This window comes from Strix aluco, chromosome 5, assembly GCF_031877795.1.
Source record: "Strix aluco isolate bStrAlu1 chromosome 5, bStrAlu1.hap1, whole genome shotgun sequence".
In the NCBI taxonomy this organism is placed as follows: domain Eukaryota; kingdom Metazoa; phylum Chordata; class Aves; order Strigiformes; family Strigidae; genus Strix; species Strix aluco.
The window spans coordinates 28,482,956-28,507,766 of record NC_133935.1 but is presented as its reverse complement, the minus strand read 5'-3'; the positions used below and the strand labels follow the sequence as shown (position 1 = coordinate 28,507,766).

At 42.6% G+C, this 24,811-nt stretch overlaps 1 protein-coding gene across 6 annotated transcripts in view; it reads left to right on the top strand.

Annotated features, from left to right (window-relative positions):
- Positions 1 to 24,811, top strand: part of LARGE1 (LARGE xylosyl- and glucuronyltransferase 1) — a 354,153-nt gene that overhangs the window by 162,279 nt on the left and 167,063 nt on the right. For all 6 annotated transcript variants that reach the window (XM_074826502.1, XM_074826498.1, XM_074826500.1 and 3 more), the window contains one exon: positions 11,597 to 11,720. In XM_074826502.1, the coding sequence (XP_074682603.1) occupies positions 11,597 to 11,720 (124 nt within the window). The remainder of the gene's footprint in view (positions 1 to 11,596; positions 11,721 to 24,811) is intronic.

The window sequence follows — 24,811 nt, the reverse complement described above, 5'->3', positions numbered from 1 at the left end:
GTGTAACCATTTCTTACAGGTATAAAAGGTATTACCTTGTTGTGCTTCCCTTAATAAAGTATAGGTTTTGGAAATAAACTCCCTGGGCTACTGACCTTTTTATATTCTCAGAAAATAAAATTCCTCTGTTGCAGAGAGAGAACTGTGCAACCAAGCAGCTGCATTTTGAATTGCTAACACAAAAGCTTGTGTCTTGGTTCACTACTCCCTTTTTCAATTGTAGATTCTTGTATTTAACTTTGTGGCAGTGGCTATTCAAAAAAGAATGGGCCACAAATGCTTGAGCAAGCAGATCAAAACTCTGATGAAGAGTAAGGAGTTTTGAAATGTAAAAATAACACATCATGATAAAAAAAAATATAGAAATGGGTACCTCAGAATAGGCTCCTAAATTCATAGCCTGACTTTTAAAATTACTGACTTCTTTTCATTTTACTAACTTTATTAGGACCTCAGCAATTCTGAAAATGAGAGCATTCATTTAAGCTCCTATATTTAGGCAAGCATCCGTGCTTGAAAATCTTGGCCAAAATATTTCATTCACTTTTGAGGAAAGCAGTTTAGGAAAATAAATGTGTGTTCTTTACGTATGGTTTACTTTGTTAGATAGTGTTCTGATCTTAAGATAAGTGGAAATAATTTAATATATGAAGATTTACAGTTTTCTAAATAGAGTAGTTAAAACCTTGAGTTTCCACTTGATGGGAAATACCTGTATTTTGAAATGGCATTCTTCCACATTAAGACATAAAAGCATCAGCATTTTCTGTGTCGCAGAAGCTGTAAAAAGTTGTAGTTGGTAAAAATTCAGATGTTCAAAATCTTTGAGGTTAAACGAGATTAAATATTTCTGGACCTTGGGAGGAATTCTCTGGCTGTTTCAATACCTGCTTCTATAGTGAGGAATCTGGAAGACCTGGGGCTCAGAGTTCAAGGGCTGTCTGTTCTGAAACCCAGGACACTAGAAACCTTGACTTCCAAACATATGAATTCATCTGAATACTGGGAATTTTCAAAAACCTATTGATTTTGTAAGAGAAGCTTATCAAAATTGTCATATATTGACCTATATTATCCCATAGTTGCATATACTGTCAGCATTTACAGTACAGCGCTTTCCAGCAGTACAGGATACAACCAACTTCTACGATGTGTGGTTTTTTTGCTCTCTTGACGTGCCCAGTGGAAAATGAGTTATATGGGATAACATATGCATTAAAAATAAACACAACATGCAACTGTGCTTTGACTTGGTTAGAAAAGTTGAAGTCAAAGGAAGTCCACCTCACATTTGTAGTGACAGAAGAGGAGGTTTGTGTTGGTCATCACTTTCTCTGAGACGTGATTACACGTTCCCTTCAACCCAAGAAAGATGTCTTGCACTGAAGTCCTGAGGCTCAGGTAATTGGAAAGAACCTGTTGGGTCATCTCATTAACTCCCCTGCTATTGCAGGAACCCACAGCATTGAAATCGTTTTCATAACTTGGCCTTCACAACAGAAAGAAGTGTGGTTTTTCTTTAACCAGAGCATCATATTTTTCCAGTTCCGTGCCACTCAACTTCCATTAGCAAACTTCAGTGTCTTCAGCTGCTCATTAAATTTCTTCAAATGCCATGCCACCCTTCCTTGTTACCCAAGTGAGGGACTGTCAAGCCTCCCTCTGGAAGACTGGTATCTCCCCCTGCTTTTCCCAGACTTTTTAAGCTGTAGCTGCTAAATGCCTGTGAACGCTCGCCACATGGCCATCCCTTAGCTTATTATAGGAACAATATAGTTTTATTTCAGTTTTATAAACCTCATATCCCAAAATGTCTCTGTCCTGAAAGATCAGTCTGAAGAATGGAGTAGCTTTCACTGACACCAAATGGTACAGCAAAACATCCGAGTCTAATGAAATGTAACTTTCAGTGGAATCCTTCACAATATTCTGATTGTCACCCCTAAGTCTTACAGCCAGTGATTCAATCATGTTGGCAAATAATGATGACATCCCTTTCTTATATCTCTCGAGAAAGATTTCTCATCTTACAGAGACTCTTCTGTGTCTTTTGCAATGGATATTTGATCTTTAAGCTTCTGAAGTTGTTTCATGAACACTTTGAAGCAATCCATATCTTTTAGGCTTTGCATATTGCAGACACTAGAAGAGGTAAAAGATGTCATCTATGTGTATGCTAGTATTTACCTTCAGAAGGTCTTCCAGGTTTGAGTCTGTGCTCTGCTGGCTTCTAGCACCATGCTAAACCTCACATTTCACATAAGTATAATCTTGTCTGGAGTAAAATTTTCTGTGGCTGATGCACATTTAGTTGTAGAAGTCAGCAGGTCACTATTCTGTTTAGGGGATATATTTTTTTAAGTGATAATCTTCTGCTTTGCCTCTGACACATACTTTCCTTACAGCTGAATCTTTACCATGAGGCTAAGAACTTGAAAGAGATTTCTGTGTAGGAGTACAACTACTCCTTTGTTCTTTTTTCCCAGTAGGAGCTGAACTAAAGAAAATGTCATCCACTTGTTCCCATTTAAGTTTCATACACTCTGGGTCATTCAGATAAGTGTAAACTGCTACTGAACATCTGAGTCTCTTTGTACCAGATTTCTTCTATTCAACTAGTGTGTTTCATCTTGAAATATTTTATATCAATTCCATTTAACTAGATGATGGATTAAAAGAAGATGTAGCTTTCTTGTTTTTAACTGATTTTTTTACTCTTCTTATTTTACTTTGCAATATGTAGAAAAATGACTGTCCTGGTTCAGCTAGGATATGGTTAAGTTTCCCCAGCAGTGGGGAGGGGTCTCTAGCCGGGTTATTCAATACCATGCTGATGTCAGGTCCGGGCACCCATGCGCGGGAAAGAGCAGGGAAAGAGCAGGGACGGCCTGTGTGCGGTTCGGTCCCCTCACTGCTGTATCCGTATGGTATATCTCTTCTTCTGTTCGTTGTTATTACTGTTATTGTTGTTGTTGTTCGGTTTGTTGTTGTTACACTGTTGTATTAAAACTTTCCTTATCTCAGCCCCGGGGTTTGTATTTCACTCCCTGCCCCATCCGTTCTGACTGTGCAGGAGGGGCAACAGCAGCATAGTCTCGGCTCCCGGCAGGGCCTAAACCACCACAGCCTTTTTGACGCACAACGTGGGGCACGAGAGGGTAGAGATAAGGACAAAAAGAAAAAGTGTTTTAGAGCAATCTGTTAGGTGCAATTTCTCGGTTTTTATTTGTATTGTTTGATAAGGAACATTTGCAATGCTGGCCAATTTGCTTGCGTGGTGGGGCTGGAATAATCCTTATATCCACTGTGTGCTCCTAGTGCTGGTGTTTGTTGGTGGTGGAAAATGTGCCAAGTGTCTTGTTTTGCTGTACTGGCTACTGACTGCTTATAATGGACTTGTATCGCTGCTTGTGGGGGTGAACCGGTACCTGTTTGCTGCCTGGGCTTTTATTAGGGGTCTCAGCCCCGCTATGGGTGAGCCAGGGGAAGAGGTTCTCTCAGTTTTTGAGAGTTTCAGCTCTCCTTGGAGCACCCAGGCCAGTGTGTTTGCGGCACAATGCTTTCTGAGTGTCTGCCTGATCTTGTTTTGGGCCATGCGGTACTTCTCCAACAATAGCACCACCTGGAAACCTGCCCCAAGGGCAGATAGCTATGAATGGCAAGGTGTGTGGGAAAAGATGGGCAAGTGCCTGAGTCAGTGGTCACCCCCAACGTTTTGGAATTTCACTCCCAAACAAATGCAGAGTCCTGATAAACCGGTGGAGTGTTTGAAAAAGGTATGTTGCCAATCTGAAAAACCCTGGGAGACACAAGTTGTTGCGATGTGCTGGGGACTTGCCCATGCTTACTATGTCATCCTTAACGCTACTCACTGCCCTCAAGGGGGAGAAAGGGCTGCAGGGTCTGAAAGTGAACCTACTGGTACAGCAACTGGGCCAGGGGGACAGGCAGTGCCAGTATCAGCCACCTCCACCAGCACAGCAGCTGGGCCAGAGGGACAGGCAGTGCCAGTGTCAGTCGCCCTAATACAGAAAACTAAATATAGCAAAAAGTCAGCTCGCATAGTAGGGGATGGAGATGAGCCAGGCCCAGCATGAGAACAGGGGAAAGAGCTGGAGGTAATCATCCAATCTCTGTCCCTGAGTGAGTTGCGAGATATGCGGAAGGATTTCAGCCGCCTTCCAGGTGAGCAGATTTTCACCTGGCTGCTCCGATGCTGGGATAGTGGAGCTGCTGGTTTTGGAATTGGAGGGGAGAGAGGCCAAGCAGCTGGGATCTTTGTCCAGGGAGCCTGGTACTGACAAGGCATAGGGAGGCAGACTCAAACCCTCAGCCTTTGGAGGCGACTCCTGCTCAGTGTAATGGAGAGGTACCCCTACAAGGATGATGTCCTATGTCGGTTAGGCAAGTGGACCAACATGGAGAAAGGCATTCAGAACCTCAGGGAATTGGCTGTGTTTGATATGGTTTATGGTGATCTGAATGATGAGCGGTCACCAATGGATCCAGATCAGGCCCCTTGCACACAGTTGATGTGGCGGAAGGTCCTGCAAAGTGGACCAGAGGCACATTCCAAAGCATTAGCAGTAGCGTCCTGGTGGCGAGACACCCAGACTCACACAGTGGATGAAGTGGCTGGCCAGCTCCGGCAATATGAGGGAAATGTCCCTTCCTCCCAACATGCCTGGGCTTCAGCTGTAGAGGAACTGTCTCAGAGGCTCCAGGAAGTGGAAGAGGACATGTCCTACATTCCACCTGCACAGGCCGATGTCTCAGCCATTAGAAGCAGACGTTTCCCCACCCAAGAGAAGGGCAGTGGAAGGTACACACCACGGGGCACCCTGTGGTTCTTCCTCTGCGACCATGGAGAAGACGTGAGGAAGTGGGATGGACAGTCCACTTCTGCTCTAGCTGCATGATTACAGCGGGTGAAAGGGAAAAACACCATGAAAGAGGAGTGTTCCAACAGAAACGCAGCTCCAGTGTCCAGTCGGAAATCCCCCAGACAGAATAGAATGGTCAACGTTATGCCTGACCCTCTTGAGGGGACCTGTGAGTCATTCTCACAGGAGTCATTCTTACAACAAGTGAGTGATGGTGAGCAGGATTAGAGGGGCCCTGCCTCCAGCCAGGTGGAGGAAAGGGACAATCGGATTTACTGGACGGTGTGAATCTGATGGCCTGGCACATCAGAACCACAAGAATATAAGGCCTTGGTAGATACTGGCGCACAGTGCACCCTGATGCCATCAAGCCACAGTGGGGTCGAATCCATCTGCATCTCCGGAGTGACAGGGGGATCCCAACAGCTGACCCTATTAGAAGCTGAAGTAAGCTTAACTGGGAAGGACTGGCATAAGCACCCCATTGTGACTGGCCCAGATGCCCCGTGCATCCTAGGTATAGATTACCTCAGGAGAGGGTACTTTAAAGACCCAAAAGGGTACTGGTGGGCCTTTGGTGTAGCAGCCCTGGAGGAGATTGAGCAATTGTCCACCTTACCCAGCCTCTGAGAGGATCCCTCGGTGGTGGGGTTGCTTAACGTTGAAGAGCAGCAAGTGCCAATTGCTACCAAGACGGTGCACTGGTGGCAGTACCGCACTAACCGAGATTCCCTGGTCCCCATCCATCAGCTGATCCGTCGACTAGAAAGCCAGAAGGTGATCAGCAAAACTCATTCACCCTTCAACAGCCCTATATGGCCAGTGAGAAAGCCTAATGGCGAATGGAGACTAACCGTGGACTACTGTGGCCTGAATGAAGTTACGCTAGTGATGAGTGCTGCAGTGCCAGACATGCTAGAGCTCCAGTATGAGCTGGAGTCGAAGGCAGCCAAGTGGTATGCCAGAATTATCAGTGCTAACACGTTCTTCTCCATCCCAATAGCACCAGAGTGCAGGCCACAGTTTGCATTCACTTGGAGGGGTATCCAGTACACCTGGAATCGATTGCCCCAGGGGTGGAAACACAGCTCCACCATTTGCCATAGACTGGTCCATACTGCACTGGAGAAAGGTGGGGCTCCAGAACACCCGCAGTTCATTGACAATATCATTGTATGGGGGGACACAGCTGAGGAAGTCTTTGAAAAAGGAAAGAAGATAATTGAAATCCACCTGAAGGCTGGTTTTGCCATCAAGCCACAGAAAGTTAAGGGGCCTGGAAGGGAGATTCAATTCCTAGGAATAAAATGGCAAGATGGGCGTCGCCACATCCCAATGGAGGTGATAAACAAGATAACAGCCATGGCCCCACCAACCACCAAAAAGGAGACTCAGTCTTTCCTGGGCGCCATGGGGTTCTGGAGGATGCACATCCCAAACTACAGCCTGATTGTGAGCCCTCTCTACCACGTTACCCGCAAGAAGAACGATTTTGAATGGGGCCCTGAGCAACAACAAGCCTTTGAACAAATTAAGCAGGAGATTACCCAGGCAGTAGCCCTCGGGCCAGTCCGGGTAGGGCAGGAGGTTAAGAACATGCTCTACACAGCAGCTGGGGAGAATGGCCCTACCTGCAGCCTCTGGCAGAGAGCACCTGGAGAAACCTGAGGCCAACCTCTAGGCTTTTGGAGCTGGGGATACAAAGGCTCTGAAGCTAACTATACACTGACTGAGGAGGAGATACTGACAGTGTACAAAGGAGTTTGAGCTGCCTCAGAAGTGGTCGGCACTGAAACACAGCTCCTCCTGGCACCCCGACTGCCAGTGCTGGGGTGGATGTTCAAAGGAAAGGCTCCCTCCACACATCATGCAACAGATGCCACGTGGAGTAAATGGGTTGCATTGATAACACAACGGGCTCGAATAGGGAACCCCAACTGTCTAGGAATATTTGAGGTGATCATAAACTGGCCAGAGAGCAAAGATTCTGGAATGTCACCAGAACAGGAGGTGACATGTGCTGAGGAGGCCCCACCATATAATGAGCTGCCAGAGGAGGAGAAACGATATGCCCTGTTCACTGATGGGTCTTGTTGCATTGTGGGAAAATATTGACAATGGAAGGCTGCAGTGTGGCATCCCACACGACGAGTCACTGAAGCTGCTGAGGGACAAGGTGAATCAAGCCAGTTCGCAGAGGTGAAAGCCACCCAACTGGCTTTGGATATTGCTGAGCGAGAAAAGTGGCTGAGGCTCTATCTCTACACTGACTCGTGGGTGGTGGCAAATGCCCTGTGGAAGTGGTTGCAGCAATGGAAACAGAGCAACTGTCAACACAAGGGCAGACCCGTCTGGGCCGCTGAAGTATGTCAGGATATTGCAGCCCGGGTGGAGAACCTCGTTGTGAAGGTGCGCCATGTGGACGCCCATATACCCAAGAGTCAGGCCACTGATGAACATCAACACAACCAGCAGGCGGACCAGGCTGCTAAGATCAAAGTGGCTCAGGACGACTGGACTGGCAGCGTAAAGGTGAACTGTTCATAGCCCGGTGGGCCAATGAGACCTCAGGCCACCAAGGCAGAGATGCAGCATACAGGTGGGCTCGAGATCGAGGGGTGGACCTCACCATTGACACCATCGCAGAGATCAGTCACAGATGTGAGACGTGTGCTGCAATCAAACAAGCCAAGCGGGTGAAGCCCCAGTGGAATGGAGATCGATGGCTGAAATATAAATATGGAGAGGCCTGGCAGATCGACTACATCACACTGCCACAGACCCGCCAAGGCAAGCGCCACCTGCTCACAATGGTGGAAGCAACCACTGGATGGCTCGAAACTTATCCAGTGTCCCACGCCACCGCCTGAAATACCATCCTGGGCCTTGAAGAGCGAGTCCTGTGGCGACACGGCACCCCAGAGAGGATTGAGTCGGACAATGGGACTCACTTCCAAAATAACCTCATAGATGCCTGCACAGAAGAACACGGCATCGAGTGGGTCTACCACATCCCCTACCACACACCAGCCTCCGGGAAGATCGAGCGCTACAATGGACTGTTAAAAACTACATTGAGAGCAATGGGGGGTGGAACCTTCAAACACTGGGACACACATCTGACAAAGGCCACTTGGTTAGTGAACACAAGAGGATCTGCCAGTCGAGCTGGCCCAGCTCAGTCAAAACTTCCACGTGTTGTAGACGGGGATAAAGTCCCTGTGGTGCACATGAGGGATGTGCTGGGAGAAATGGTCTGGGTTAGTCGTGCGCCAGGCAAAGGCAAACCCATCCACAGGATTACTTTTGCTCAAGGTCCTGGGTGCACCTGGTGGGTGATGCAGGAGGATGGAGAGGTCCGATGCGTACCACAAGGGGACTTGATTTTGGCTGAGAACATGCTGTGAATTATATTGTGCTTTTGTTAATTGTTTTTTTGGTTATTGTTAATTTCTAAATGGCAGCTGGACGTGACGCAGATGGTATAGAATAAAGGGGTAGATTATGTTCTGTTTCAGCTAGGATATGGTTGAGTTTCCCCAGCAGTGGGGAGGGAGCTCTCGCTGGGTTATTCAATACCATGCTGATGTCAGGTCCGGGCGCCCAAGCACGGGAAAGAGCAGGGACGGCCTATGTGTAGTTCGGTCCCCTCACTGCTGTATCCGTATGGTATATCTCTTGTTCTGTTCATTGTTATTTCTGTTATTGTTACTGTTCTTGTCGTTGTTCGGTTTGTTGCTGTTACACTGTTGTATTAAACCTCTCCTTATCTGAGCCCTGGGGTTTGTATTTCACTCCCTGCCCCATCCGGTCTGAGTGTGGGGGAGGGGCAGCAGCATCATGGTCTCTAGTCCTGGCAGGGCCTAAACGACCACAATGACCCTGAAAAAAATGAAAAGAAATTACTAAATAACGCCAGCTGGGAAATAGTCCTACCCGATACCAGACTCAGCCCCTGCTAATCAGAGGGACCTATATGGAATGTGTATGTTGACATTCAACACGTATTTGCCTTGAGATACTGCATTGCCTGCACCCAGAGCCACTGGTTGTGTACCCTGTTTCTCTTGGCTTTTTTTCTGTTAATAAAATGTATTTCCTGATCACTGCTATTTCCCAATTTTTCTTGTCAAGGTGCTTTGTTACTGCAGAATCTGCATGAGCCAGGATGTCCTCTTCTCTCCTGCTGGGCTGGTGAAACAGATATAATTGCTGTAATCTCTTTAGCTTGGTAATGGGACATCAGCAGCTGGCAGCCTACGCCTTTCCCTCTCCCCTCCTCACTCCAGGGCAAGCTGGAGATTGAAAGACCTTTGTCTTTTTGGAAAGCATGATGTGGCTTAGTGTTTTGGATATTGTTAAATGCAGATCAGCTGTGGGTTTATTCCACCATCATGATTATCTCATATATAAGGCTTCTAACCAGCCCTTTTCTGCTTTTCCTGTAAGCACATTGTTTGATCCACAGTGCCCTTGAAGCCAATACAACAGCTTCACTGGCATCCCTGGGTATTGGATTGGATCTTAGGTGCAGTATTTCTAACACAACAAAATCCAGCCATATATTGCTTCTCACAACAATCTCCTGTTCATGCTGAGAGGTGTGTTACGATACTGTCATAGTTTAACCCCAGTCAGCAACTAAGCTCCACACAGCTGCTCTCTCACTGCCCCCCCAGTGGTGTTGGGGAGAGAATAAAAGTGAGAAAACTCATGGGTTGAGATAAAGACAGTGTAGTAGGTAGAGCAAAAGCCATGCAGTCAAGCAAAGCAAAACAAGGAATTCATTCACCACTTCCCAATGGCAGGCAGCTGTTCAGCCATCTCCAGGAAAGCAGGGCTCCATCACCCCTAACAGATACTTGGGAAGGCAAAACACCATAACTCGGAATGTCCCCCCCTTCCTTCTTCTTCCCCCCAGCTTTATATGCTGACCATGATGTCATATGGTATGGAATAGCCCTCTGTTCAGCTGGCGTCAGCTGTCCTGGCTGTGTCCCCTCCCAACTCCTTGTGCTCCCCAGCCTCCTCACTGGTGGGGTGGTGGGAGAGACAGAAAAGGCCTTGACTCTGCCTAAGCACTACTCAGCAGTTACTAAAATATCCCTGTGTTATCAACATTGTTTACAGCACAAATCCAAAACACAGCCCCATAATAGCTACCATGAAGAAAATTAACTCTATCCCAGCTAAAGCCAGCAGAGATACTGTGAACCATTATATTTTTTGTTATGCTTTTTTGTAGCCTTTGTTCAGTGAGAAAGAATATTATTCATCAAAGCAAGAAGAGTAGCATTAAAGAGAAAGGCACATATTATTGTTTATTAATGCAGAAAATGGAGAAAGAAATAACCTTCATCTTTTGGGTTAAGCCCAAAAGTGTAATGGAAGTACATTGGCCTGAACTAACATAGACTTCCTCACTTCTTGTTCGCACAGTAGAATATAGTAGCACCAGTCATCTTCCACTTTAACCATCTGAAATTAAATGCTCCTCTTTTCAGATGAAAAGTATCAGTTAACAAGTACATCCATTTACCTGTATAAATTTCACAGAAATGAGACTCCACTATTCCACTCCAGGGATCAAAGAAAGGGTGAGCCAATGCTGAAATCTAAATGAACCATCTGTATTCTTAGTGGCTTCTGCAAACTCTGTCCTTCTGTGCTGACAGGGAAAGTTGCTAAGCTAGGGATAAACATGCAAGACTACAAATCATGACTAACTTCCTCTGGCAGGTTTTCATACTCCTACCACAGAAGCTGAATAAAGATCAGACTTTGTGGCTTACTCTCCCTCAAAGACAGAATCAAGGTTAAGGGATTTAAACATGGTATTTGTGATGTCCAAGTTCACATTACTGTAGAAAAATCCATGTACTTTGTCAAACCTTGCAACTCTTGCTGATACTGCCTCCACTCATCTTAACGGTCAGTATTAGGTTAATGGTTGGACGAGATGATCTTCAGGGTCTTCTCCAACCTAAATGATTTTGTGATTTTGTGAAGCTTTTCACTTAGGCCAAGTTGTATAACTACAGAGGTGAACCCAAGTCTGGTGTTTTGAAGTAAGATATTTTCTTTCTTCCTGATTTTCTTCAACCCTTCCTCCCTTTTAGGAACAAGGATGTGGAGAGATTTACAATCTCAATCCTATTCACTATGCCAGTAGCTAAAAAGCACTCACCTGAAACATCTAATTTTGGGTTCCCATAGGACAGCTGTTGATACCTCAAGTTTGCTTTATAGAAAAGATGTGTGTAAACTGAATGGTCCTGGAATTTAACCTCATTCAGACGATTATTTTTCAACCTTCCCTTCCACCCCCACTTACCACAAAGATAAATTACCAGACAGACCTAGAAACTGAAAGCAATCACTTTCTCAGCTCAAGTCCCCAAAGGGGGATTAACTTAGCCTTCTTTTAAGGAGATGGTAGAAGGAACCACATTCTTAGCTGTTATAAATCACCACATTCCATTGAAGTCAAAGGAACTATTTACAACCACCCAGAAACTGATCCAGTATTTCTATATTGTCACGTTTATTCAAATTGTATCAGCAGGATACAGAGCAGGACTCCACCAAACATGCTGTACGCTTTACCTTGAGACCTTAGACATAGATAAAGCTTTGTAAGTTCTGATGTTGTCCTTTTACAATAGGAATTAGCAACCTTTGAACTAATGCATTTCTCTCCATTCTCATATCAGGCGAAACCCACTCCACTTCCACCTCATCGCAGATGCAATTGCCAAACAGATCCTGGCAACTCTGTTCCAGACATGGATGGTCCCTGCTGTGCGCATAGACTTCTATGATGCAGATGAGCTCAAGGTAAAGAAAGACAAACACAAATGTTACCCATACAATTCTGGTTTCATGTCATCCCTTTTTTATTCATCTCTCTGGATTGGTGACTTGTGGGAGAACTGCTGGCTAAAATATTACCCCTGGCTAAAACTAATTCTAATCCACATGATTATAACCCCAGTTACACTTAACTAGAAGATACTAAATGGCTAAAATCAGTGCAGTTTCTCTGTTAATGGAATATGTTGTTTAGCAGCTCAGAATTTTACCTGCTATCAAGAGGATTCTGGCTGCCTGGGTTGGATTGCATCTGGTCACATTATGTTTTGCTAAGGATACTGCTTTCTAATAGCAACAGTGGAATCTTAAGTATCTTGTTCAATAAGCCCAAGTCTTACTGGATACACTCAACTTCCCTGCATTCCCTAAGCATGGGTGTGTAACACTGTAAGTACATACACTCTGATGAGGTATCAATATTACATTTTGAAATAGCTACCTTTTTATCTGGATGCCCTTTCAAAAGGAATGAATATGAAGAAAGGAGAGTTCCAAGGGGAAAAATATCACTTAAAGCATAAAGTAATTATCTTTTCATAGTTACAAAGTTTAAATTAGATCATGGAGGCACAGCATTGAGTTTGAGCTGCACGATTTTTAGCTGTGGAGGTAGAATGAAGTATTCAGATTTTAGCATTTGGAGTTGGTGGCAATAATTTATATGACTTATCAGACTGTTCTGAACAGCACCCTGAAACAAGTAAAAAACAAAATTTAGCAAATCGGTGTGCTAATTAAGGGGTAAATTCAAAGCACACCAAGTTGTAGAAATATGAGTACAAAAAGTTGTAGAAAGAGATGGAAGAGGGAAAAAATGATCCTTGAGAAAAAATATTTTGTTTCTAGCTGGTTTTATTGTTTTATTGGTCTTTCTACATGAAGCCATAAGCTGATATTAACCTAATTAGTGAGAGATCTCCCTTCTGTTCTTTATAGCTTCATAGCAAGGAGGAGGTTTGTTCTTGTAAATCTGGTGCGTGTCTGTATTACACGTGCTTTTCTGCAAATTGGAGGGTTTCACAGTGCTTAATTAGCCTCTCCGCTGGGGAAGACAGATCTCTTAGTGTTTTCCTTCTGGTCATTTGGGTATGGTCCAATCTAGTTAAGTAAATAATAACCAAAAGAGCTTACTTCAGTGATCCCCAACTTGCTGATTTATAGGCAAAACACTGTGCAGATAGGAGGCTACAGAACAAAGTCTTGTTTTGTCCCTCCCTCTTCATTCAACTTTAATTTTTATATGGCTGGTGACCTAAAGCAGCACTCAACTGTCTCGCATGTAACCTATAGGCGTTAGGTTGGGGACCACTTTCTTACTGGATGCAGGTATTGATGCATAAATATATCTTTCCAGGTCTGCTACTCTTGCTCAGAGCTCATCATACTGCATATCACAAGCAATTTCCCTTACTTCAGTAGCCAAAAACCACAGTATAAAGTAGTACTCAGCATAGGTGAATGTGATGGACACTGCCAAAGGACAGCAAAAAGTTGTAAATATAAATGGAGGTTTAAAAAGCCAGGTGTGATGCTGGCTCATATCCAGATCATTCTGCAAGTTTTAGAAAAGACACAGGAGCTGTTTACAGACAGCTGGAGGAGCTCATCTCATTTGTTTCCTACATAGCCTCTAGAGGGGATTTAATGATTGTTTTGGGTTCATGTATCTCACCTATATTCTTGGGAGCTATTTTATGCTGTCCAGTGTTAGGAAAATATAGAGCTGATGCTGGAATGTTTACTAGAAAGTCTACCTTTCTCTGTAGTGATCTATGAATCCAGTGTTACAGTATATACTATGTTTCAGTTTTAATGACCTTCCATAGTTCTTTTTTAAACCTGTAATCAATACCAATTGCTGACATATAAAAGGGTTTAGATTGAACAATAACTTGAGAATTTTCTGCTTTGCTTTCATCCACCAATGTTTCATTGTTTTGGGACACATTTATGCTGCTACAGAAAACATTTCATTTCATGTTTGTTTTTTTTTCCCTTTGGATATGTGTGAGCTTCCAGCCTCTTACTTCTAATGCAGCAGGAGCTGGCATGTTAGCTTAAGCCCTAAGTCCTGGGAAAAGTCCTGTTCCTGTTCCTGCTCCAAGAGTGGAAGGGACCACATAATGTTAGATCCTCCATAAAAAGTATGGATGCTTTTTGGTTTTCAAGTAGCTATTTAGAATTCAGGCAACAGTTTCCACTAGAGTATTAATTTTTTAAAATGCAGAATTTGGAGACTAAAATATTTGACAATGTTTCTTAACACATCCTGCAGTTCTTAAAATACTTGCTGTTTAGCTTAGAGCAACCAGTGTCCTGAAATAAGATGTAGAAAATAAGGCTCTGCAGTAGGTGGTGTTTTCTCTCAGATTTTAGTGGAGAACTGGACACTTCATTGCAAGAAGGGGAAGACAAGGTAGAACTGATTATTCCAGAGTTTCTGGGGCCAGCAAACCAACATATCTACTTTGTCTGCTGCTGTGAATTAAGCATGTCAAATGTCCTTTTAAAATTTAAAGAAGACTTATTTTTCCTTTTGCAAGGTGACACAGCTGTTTGTGTTCATCCTGCACCCCAAAGAGCCTACATTTATTCTCTACCTAGAGGCGGGTGCTGCCAAACTAACACCAGCCTGCTTGGAAGAGGGGTGGAGCACAGGAAAGGATGGTCAGGGAGAAGTCTGTCTTTGCTTGAGGTACATGATAGGGGATGAAGCAGAAGAGGAGGAGACTTGGCTGTGGAGCTAAGCCAAGAAAACAGCATTTCCAGGAAAAAGGTCAGACACCATTGAGATGGGATCTTGCTCAATATATTTATTTTAAACAGCTAGTTTGATGATTTTGGCAGCCAGTTCTACTAAGATGCTTGTAACCTCCCCTAGCATAATTTAGCCTGTCTCCTCATTGCCTTGCCAATAACTGCAAGGGAGATCTGGGCTTAAAAGCTCTCCCTCAACTTAGAAGCTGTTCAGATTGTGAACTGTACTGCCAGTGCAACTCTCTCCCATTAACTAAACTTACTACATGCAGTTAGTAATCAGCAATAAGCATCCTTGAAATGTGAGCAGCTGGTAATGGTTACAGTAATTGAGCCATGCCATAGCTGCAGACTTCATTCTTGTTCTACTTAGTATGGCCCACACATAACTCTTCCAAATTTGTGTGGTTACATATGGCTGTGACTGCAAACTCTGAAGTTAGTAGTAATGGCAATGTAGATTCACTTTATATGATCACATTAGTCATGTTATTCAGCTTTTGTCCTAATGCAGTAAATGTAGCTATTACAGCAGTGCTTTCCACAAAATAACTGGAAACTGAAATTTGTCTTCTTTGAACATTAAATAAAAGAAAAAAACATACCTGTGAAACACTGATCTATAAGACCCATTACAGCTGTGGCTTGCAAATATCAGGCTGCAGGATATTGTGTTTTTTTCAGTTCAGTCTTACATGAAGAAACTCCAGAGCTAACTATTGAAGATGTGCAACACAAGCACTTAGCTTCTACACTTCGTTATTCAATGTGGAATCTCATGTCAGTTCACTCACAAGGAAGTATAGGCATTAAACCCATTGTGATCTGCATTGGCCCAGAGCAGAAGGAGCAGCTGATAAAGCAGTACTGTATGTGTGATGTGTGGAATACAGATGAGGTGTGTTTGTTTTCCCAGATGTTGCCTGACAGACTGCTTACGTCAGGTGAAGTGAGGGAAGCAGAAGGTAGAATGAGCAGTTGCCTGCTTTGCTGTGTGTAAATCTTGACAGCCCAGATAAAGGTAGTCTCTTCATCACTGGTAAAGCAGAAAAGCCATGTCCTTTAAATAGTTCATCCCACAAATGTGCTGCAATTAATCTGTGAACTTGAAGCTATGGATGGTGAATAGGTTTTTGCGATAGATGAGCATTTGACCTGAAAGTGAAATGTGAAAAGCTCCATGCTTTACTGCATGTATGGACAATATTCCAGCTTTTACTGTTCCCAGAAACAATAGACCACAAATCTCACTACCAGTGCTGCCTTAGGTGATTTCATATCAGAAATGTTGATGTTGTCTGCACACTCAATCAAAATCAGTGGTATGATCCAGAGAGCAAAACAAAGCTGGGATAATGCATGGCATAAATATCACCTAACTTTAGGCATTTACTTAAGCATGAGATGAGTCAGTCCTTGGCCACTTCCATCTAAACTGTGAAGGCAGTTCAGTAGGTCAGACATTGACATCATTTGGTCAGAAAGATGGGCAAGGGTTATGAAATTTAAGCAGAAAAATACAGTTTAATTATTTAATTATAATTGTAAGTGTAGGTGGGTCTCAGGGCTGTGCCTGTGTGCACTCCCAGTGAACTTAAGTTGCCAATTCCCAGAGTGGTCCAGGAACTCGCAGGCTAGTTGCCTGCATAGATGAGATAAAGGGCTGATTTGAGACAGCAGGCAAAGTTGAAACTAGGTGATTGACTGAACTGCTGGCCATCTGCACAAGAAGTATGCGACAGATTGTTACAAGAGGTGTCCCAGTGGGAATTTCATACAGTTCTTGAGATTTCCCAGGAAGTCCCTGCTGTACCTAGACCAATTTGTATGCTTAAATGTGTTGATTAACATCCTGGGTGGAGAATCTGGTTGTCCCAGAGATTCCCAGACTGTCCCTGCTGCAAATTTAATCAATTGTACAAGGGTAAGACAATCGATAGAAACAGTTCCTACATGTGTAGAAATGATCATATAGGACAGTCTTTTGTACATATTTAAGATAGTTAAGAAATGTTTTGTATGCAAGTTATGGTAATCTACAGTGATGCATGTCTTGCAGTGGTCATGCAGGAACACAGGCCAGCTGGATTATAAAAATGGGACAGAACTGTGTTTTAGGGAGTCTCACTCAATCCAACTAAGATGCCCTTGCAAGGACCCTTACCATGGAGACTCCCTTCACCATCCAGACAGCAACCAAGTGTCCTGTTTGACAACTTGTATTGTCCATGCAAGCCAATATCCCAATGATGTTAGCTGCTCTGTTTGTAAGTGTCTGTGCAACAAATTACACCAAAAGCAAATCAAAGCTTTTCCAATGAATGATAGCATTGATGGGGCTGTATGTATCATACATTGCCATGTACCAGTTTTGGAACCATGTTCAAGCAAATACTTCCAACAGAACTGCAGATACCACCTGCTGAACATGGGAGAAAAGGACTTGATTGACAATTGGGAAGATGTGAGATGATATTTGATGAACAGATTATTAGTTTAGTGTTAGTCACATCATCTGCAGAGGGTAACAACTACAACAGTGTTGATAGACCCTTGAACAACAAAACTGGCCAACATTCTCCTGTGTTCCACCATCTTCCTGGTCAAGCAGTTCACTGGATGTTGCAGAAGCAGCCATCCATAACAATTTATTTTCACAGGACTAGTGACTGGACACTATCACAGATTATAATGGTTAGACTATATTTGCATTGCACTGCATGCAGATTATATATTGTTCAAGGGCAGTGCATGATTGTTTATCTGTTAAGTAGTTCACTGTATGCCTCAGAGGCAGACACACAAAGTTATAAAGCAGATGTACATTACTTTCCTTCCTTTCTTTTCCACTTCATATGCAAGATCTAATTGCTTAATGCAATACAGAATATGAAACACAGCATCTGTTTATGTTCATTTACACAGTGGCAGGTATTCAATTGAAGTGTTTCTACAGCACTGTGGTTTTTGTCAAATACTGTCACATGTTATGGTGGGCTTGCAATGCTCATGCATTTCACCAGCCTTTTGTCTTTCTGTAAACTGGCCTACTGTACACATGAGTGAAATAACGGGCATAGACTGCTGTTTCTTCCTGCCCTTTCCCTTTCTCTTTTAAAGATTGATTATTTTTTTTAAAAAATGCAAATTTAAGATTTTGAAAATGAAAGTCTATGATCAAAACATTGTACAGATTTTCATAACTTCCATGGCTTAGTTTTAGACCTGAATTTTCACATTATATTTGAGATTTTGTATATTTGCAATGGACATATTGAATACTAGAGATGTGAAGTCTCAGGTGATAAAATATGCTTGTGATTGTGACACAGTGCTACCATGCTAAGAACAGGGTCTTTTATCCATGCTTTTCAGTACAGATGACTGGACATTAACAGACCAGGTTTTGTAAGCCAAGATATTTTCCTTCAGACTCCTTGAGAGGAAATGAGTATCCACCAGAAAACAGATAGCAATTCAAAATCCCCAGCACAGTGGAACCTTTGTGAAGTGGTCAGAATCTTATCCGTGCAGACTTAGTAGCCTAAGTGGTATTTCCACTGCCCTCCTGGTCCCTCCTCTGAACAAAAAAAGCCACGCAACATTACAAATTATTATTAGATGTGTTTTCCATTATTATTCAGGCCTAGAATATGAAAAAAGTAATTTTACGTAAAATCATACTGGGTCTTAAGTTTGTGCCTGCTCAAAACAGGCAGCAATGAAAGAACTGCTGTGGATATCGGTGAGGCTGGTCAGAAATTGGTCATGAGAATTGGAGTCATGGTGCTGTTACTGACATCCAGCACTTCCACTTTTGCTCAGTGACATCTAGCTTTCACGAGCAGCCTCACCTCTGACTTTGTGGAGGGAGGCAAGATACCAAAGGTGGAATAGCTTTTTGCAGATTTTTGTGTAATTTCTCCTTGAATTTACAAATGTTGTCAGTTAATTTAAGACCTGGAACTGTAACAATTCAGTATACTGGGATGAAGGCCAGTGTGATGCAAGACGGTGCAGTATTTCCTGGGCCTCTTTCAAGTCTGCCCACTGTATTAAATTGTGCAGTGCCTCTGCTGCACAACTTGCTGTTCCAAAGTCATGCCTGACTTTATACTTTCCTACTGTTGCTGGTGTTCTGGAAACATTGGAGTTCTCTGTTAATTTTATAACTTATCTCTAACTCTTGTGGCCTTCTCTGTAGCTCCACCTTTTTCTTGATTCTAGAGAAAACCACTACAGTCACTATCTACTATGTCCACCAGGAAGCCAGGGTAGTTGCTCTTTGTAACATACGTGAGGTGAGGAATAAGGAGCCAACTATTTTCCACTTACAACACCCACATTTGTATCATAGTGGCTGACTGTGACATTTCAATAGCAAGGATTCCTGTTTGGCATTCAGCTTCTTAAACATCGCTCTTATTGCAGCAACATGTGCTGCACCTTCAGGGAAGGCTATTTTAGCAGAGAATGAGAGAAAGATGAATACTGCAGATGAGATTTTTCCAAAAATTATTCAGTTTGACAAAAATTATCCAATGTGCCCTGGAAAAAAAAGAAGTTAAAAACACACTGCCTTGAACTGACTGCTGAAACTATTGTTTGTGCTATGTATCGCCATTACAGCAACTGCTTTCTCAGAACTTTATCATCCATCAGTGAGAAAGGAAAGCATTTTGCTGTCCTAACCTTGGACATACAGAAATTATTTAACACTTTGATCTCCATAAGAGGTATAAGTTGTATATCCCCTGTACTTTCTGGGGAGATGTGGTGGTTTAGTCCCTGCCGGGGTCTGAGACCACGCGGCTGCTGCCCCTCCCCCACAAAGGGACTGAAATACAAACCCCGGGGCTGAGATAAGGAGAGGTTTAATACAACAGAGCAACAGCAACACAACAAACAACAACAATAACAATAACAGTAATAACAATGAACAGAGCAAGATATATATATACCGATACAGCAGTGAGAGGACCGGCTGCGCCAACCACGCGATCACCGATTCTTCCCGCGCTCTGGTGCCCAGATGTGACGTCAGCATGATATATGAATAACCTGGCTAGAGCTTCCCCCCACTGCTGGGGAAACTTAACCCTATCCTGGCTAAACCAGGACAGGAGAGTTAATGGTCATCCTGTGTTCTAGCACAATTTCTTTTCTTGGAACTAACAGATAAAAAGCTGGGAAGACATGTAACGACTGTGGCTTTTCACTTGCTCGTAAGGACACCTGTCATAGGGCATTCGATTACCGATAGAAGAACAGAAGTGACTGTTCAAGGCATTCCTATTCAGGACTGGTATTGATGTGAGCATCTTATAAAAAAGTTCAGTGATCCTTGCTTTTAGATTTAGAAATAACTGACGTATATATATATCTCCATGTCTGATTGATAAGCTGAAAAATAATAGCAGGCTGGAGGGACTCCAAGAATATCTTTAATTCACCACCAGGAAGCTGGAATTGTTAGAATTCATCATTTGTAAAGTACTTGGTATTGGCTTGTTTTTGAGAAACAACTGGAATTCAGGGAACTGTTGCGTGATCGTTCAGATGTGAACTCCTTCCCACAGAGTGGTCCAGCAGGCAGTGTAGACAGAAAGTGTTCTGGAGGACTGGGGTTTAAATGGTCATTCTTATGGTAAAAAATTATGTTCATCTTACCTTGGCATGCTTCTTTGTATGACACTTTTTCACAGCACTGGAAAGTACAAGCCATGCTGTGCATCTGACTTAGCATGAGCACACAGTGAAATGAAGTCACTCTCTCACAGGTCTTCTGGTAATCGGAATCTTCTGGCTAATTCAGGCTGATTAGGAATTTGAGTACCTGCTTCAAAGGGGAGATATATAATAAGGTTATTAACTAGATGCCACTGATAGTACCTCTTTCTGAGTCAACTTGATATGAGAACATTTGAATTTCTAAATTGAGAAATTTTATTTCTGTTAGTGGAGATATCACTTTTCAGATCAAACTGACTTAATCCTGCAAAAGTTTAATCTTTTTCATTTTGAGGATAAGATGGTAGTGTCTAGGTCTCACCCTTTCAGCAACAAAGTTGAAAACTCAGCAGTGTTTTGATCCCCTGATAATTTTCCCATACACTGTTCCATTATTTCAGGTTTGACCCCTTTCACAGTTGAGTGGATTCCACAGTTTTTAGCTGATATAGTTGAAAGACTTTATAAAATGGTTCCAGCTGTATTGTTTTAATCAGCCATTTAGGATATGTGTTCACCTATGTGACTGCATTTTTATCCAGTGGTTCTTAGGGTGAAATTACAAGCTTACATGGAATTAGGTGGACATGGGTGGCATTAGCCCTCACACCAAAAGTTATAAGAAGTGTAAGAGATACATGGACACTTCCCTTAAACACCACTCATGCAAATTCACTGTTATCTGAAGTGTTTGATGAGTATTTAACCAGGACCTAGGCAAGAAGCTAGAATGGTGTCATGAACATCAAATTCAGTATTTCTTATATTAGAGGACCCCAGCTTCCCCAATAATGTCTTTATTTTCTTCAGATTGTTTCTCTAGTTAGTGTTTGAGAGACATCTTATCTCTTTCTAGTAACAAAGAAAAAGGTACTTTTTTTCCCACCGTTGCATTCAGTGCTTCTTATACTAGGTTATTGTTAGTATTGCTTGTTCGTAATTGTAATACATTTTATCCTTTTTATCCCAGATATATTCCTGAAGCTTTTTAGTCCCCAGGAGTTTTGATCTATTATAATACTTATGTCCTGGTTTCGATCAGGATGGAGTTAATTTTCATCAGAGTATTTCATACCATGTGATGTCATGCCCAGGGATATAGGCGGGTGGGTACGCTTGCTCTCTTGCTCGCTCGTCTTTTCGTCTTTTCGCTTGAGGCTTGCACACGCGCCGTCTGCTCCTCGGGTCTTGTTGCAGTGGGGGGGTGGTCGCCGTGCTCGATAAGCCACTGCTGCGTTTTACCCGTTTTCTTTTTGGACTCACTATTGTTGCTGTTGTTCTCTTGTTATATTTAGTAAATTCTTCCTTTTTATTCAACCTACGAATTCTATTCTTTTTGTCCATCCCCTATTTCACCAGAGGGGGGAGGGGGAGGTGAATGGCCAACCAGGTGGCATCTGGCTGCTGGCTGAGTTCAAACCTCCACAACTTACCATTGGAGAAAAGAACACTGCTTCATGTAATTTTTGTTCTCTTTGTTATAAATGACTGAAATCCGATTTTTATAAAAAAGCATACAATTTTATTTGAGTGCAATCAATTTAGGCTGAGAAGCAATAAGCAAAGCAGCGCTGGGTGCGCGGAGAGCCTCCCTTAGCTCTGCCACAACGCACACCGAGTTCTAAAAGCAGCGTCTTTTATATTCTTGCACCAGCGTCTTGACCAATCTCCTTTCACCAGATAGTCGTCCTGCTCTTCTTCCATTGGGTCATTTGAGTTGCTGTTGTACGTGTCCTCCTCCCATTGGGTCTTTTGAAAGTCTCGAGGTCTTTGTCTCTTGGCGCGCTTTTCTCCTGTTGGATCTTTTGAAAGTCTCATGATCTCATCTTTTGGCGGGCTTTTCTAAGCAGCAGTTATATCAGCTCTAGGCAGGGTTTTCTAAGAAGCAGTTATATTGTTCCAAGCAAGAAGCACACTCGTCTATATTTTATTCTTAAATATTCTCAATTTGATTCAGGCATTCATCACAATTATGATATAGGTTATAGTGATCACAAATCATCTCAGATCCACACAGGGTACAACAATTACACTTATCACACCATATTCTACTTTGACACAAATCATGCCTATGTTTTCCACATCTTGAAGCAATAATTGCGATATAAGAAGTTCTCACTCACCTGGCCTCCAACCCTGCAGGATGAAAGATGATTTGCTTTCCTGCAAATTCTTTGGTTTTGCTGAAAATAAGAGAACTAATAGTTCTTCATGGGATATGGCATTTATTCCACCAGCTGGATGTGTGTTCTATCCACTAATGGCCTCTTTCTTGGTGCAGCGTTTTCAGCTGTCGAAGTCTCACCATTCTTGCTCTGAAAGTAGAAATAGTAAAAGTTTAGGTCTAGAGAGGTTACTGGTGAGATGCTGGATAGTAGCTAGTGATTTCCTTCTGAACAGAAGAATGAATCATTTTTTCTCATATGTATTTGCTATGTTTTGACTTCATATTATGATGTCAGAAGTCTGGTGGAAGCTGCATTCCCACATCCTTTCCACAAATTACCATCTTCTGCAACTCTGGCTGTTGCATTGAACTGCCTTATGGTTTGTATTGGATACAAACTGGATGAGATCTTTCAGTCTTAAAAGGCTGACCCAACATTTTTGGGTTTTGGCTGGGCATTTTTTTGCACATGATAACTAATATTTTAGACCTGCAGTCTCCTGCCAAGCATTACTTGCTTAATAATAGTCACTGTAACTGTTCTGCTACTTTCTTCCATCATCTTCTAAAAAAGGACTCTTGCACAAAATCCAGTAGGGAAAAAAAATCCCACTTTAGATACATTTTTCACACTGAGATGAGGCTATTGTCTATTCCAACATAACGTGTTTATGCAGGAGATGGTGTTGCTTTTTATTCTAGACAGAGTGTCTTGATGACACTTGTTTAATATCCTGATGACACTTGTTTAATATCCTGACATTGTGCAAAATACAGATTGGATGCCCCTGGAATTTGACTCCAAGAGCTGCATGGAAATTTGCCAGAATATGTAATGGCTGCAGCTAATGTGCATGTATTTACATAGTTACTAAAATGAAAAAGCTGGCAATGATAATATTTTCATGGATTTGTATCTCCTCTGATGGATTAGTACTAAGAGCTTGTTGATTGAGTTCACTAGCAATTAAAGCGTGCAATTGATCTTTCTTATCTTTCCATACAGGTGAAGTGAGAAGGGCAACCATGAGTTGCTTTTGACCACTGACCAAATTCAAGCCAGATCTACCTGTCAGTCAGCTTTTAGCAGAAAGCTCTGGCTTCCTGCCATTTTTTCTATTCCAGCTTGTGTGCTTCTTTTGACTCATTCACTGACAGGAAGGGAAAAAAAAGGCTTTATCTTACCTACTAGGGAAGACTTGCACTTTTCCCTCTGCTGGAGAGGTAGGACTGGGAGGCTGGAGTTTGGTTTATTCTCACTGACCTCTTAGGATGCTCTGACTCTTGTAGGTCCCCCACCTTTGACTGCTGCATTGAAAAAAAGGCCCCAAAGGAACAAGAAGCAGCACTAACTGAGGCTGGCCAGACTGTTCTATTCTGCAGTCTCATCTTGCACAAATGAATAGAGCAAAACAAAGAGGGCATTCAGCATTTTGGAGATAGCAAGAAGCAGTGGAGAAAATTAAGAATGTCTCAAATTAGAGTAAAGAAAAGGTCTCAGAGACAAATGGAAGCTGGCTGTTTGAGTTTGGTGGAGCTAAGCAAGGAAGGAAGACTGGAAATGTTGTGGAGGAAAGCCAACCAAAGACCAAAGGGGAGGTAGATAATCTTCAAAGATCCCAGGCAGTGAATTACCTTTTGGTCATTTCTTTTCTGAAGAAGCTGTATGGCTTGAATGTCTTGTTACTTAAATAGCAGAGACAAAAAAACCCATCCATTTCACTTTATATAACAGTCTGCAGTTTCATCCGTATAAAGCATGTTGGTTCCAAACACAGAGCTTAACTCTTGTCACTCTCAGTTAATTTTGTTTTTAAGGAAGTTGTTCTGAAGAACCGTTCTTAAATCAGGTTTTTCCCACTTGTCTGCCCTTTGTGTATTGCTGAGAGATTTGGAAAGAACAGGGGGAAAAAAAAAAAGAAAAACAAGCGTCGGCATCAGTCAGACTATGTTACAGACTTTGCTACAGAGATGAGAATTAATTTGCAGTTTTTCTCCTTTGTTGTGTGCTGATTTGGGAGGTTTTGTTTGTTCTGACTTTTTAATATCTAATCTTCCTTTCCAGCTGTGGCTTGCTCCATGGTTTCTGCATTTGCTCTACATTATCCAGAACCCAGAGGTTCAGATAATCATTCATTTCTATCTCGACCTTTTTGCTCACCACTATTTGTATCCAGACTTGTTGCGTGTATGTGTGAAAGATATCATCTGTTCATAAAGCAAGAGATAAGGCGGAATTCTATTCAAGTCACCAGTGCTTCTGTGATGAGTAAGAACAACAGCAGCAAAGGCCAGCAGAAATAGAAAAACAATTTTAGCAAAAATATATACATTCCCATCTCCTTACAGTTGTTTCTCAGTGTGAATTATTATTATTTCTTTAAATACTCAGGCACAAGAA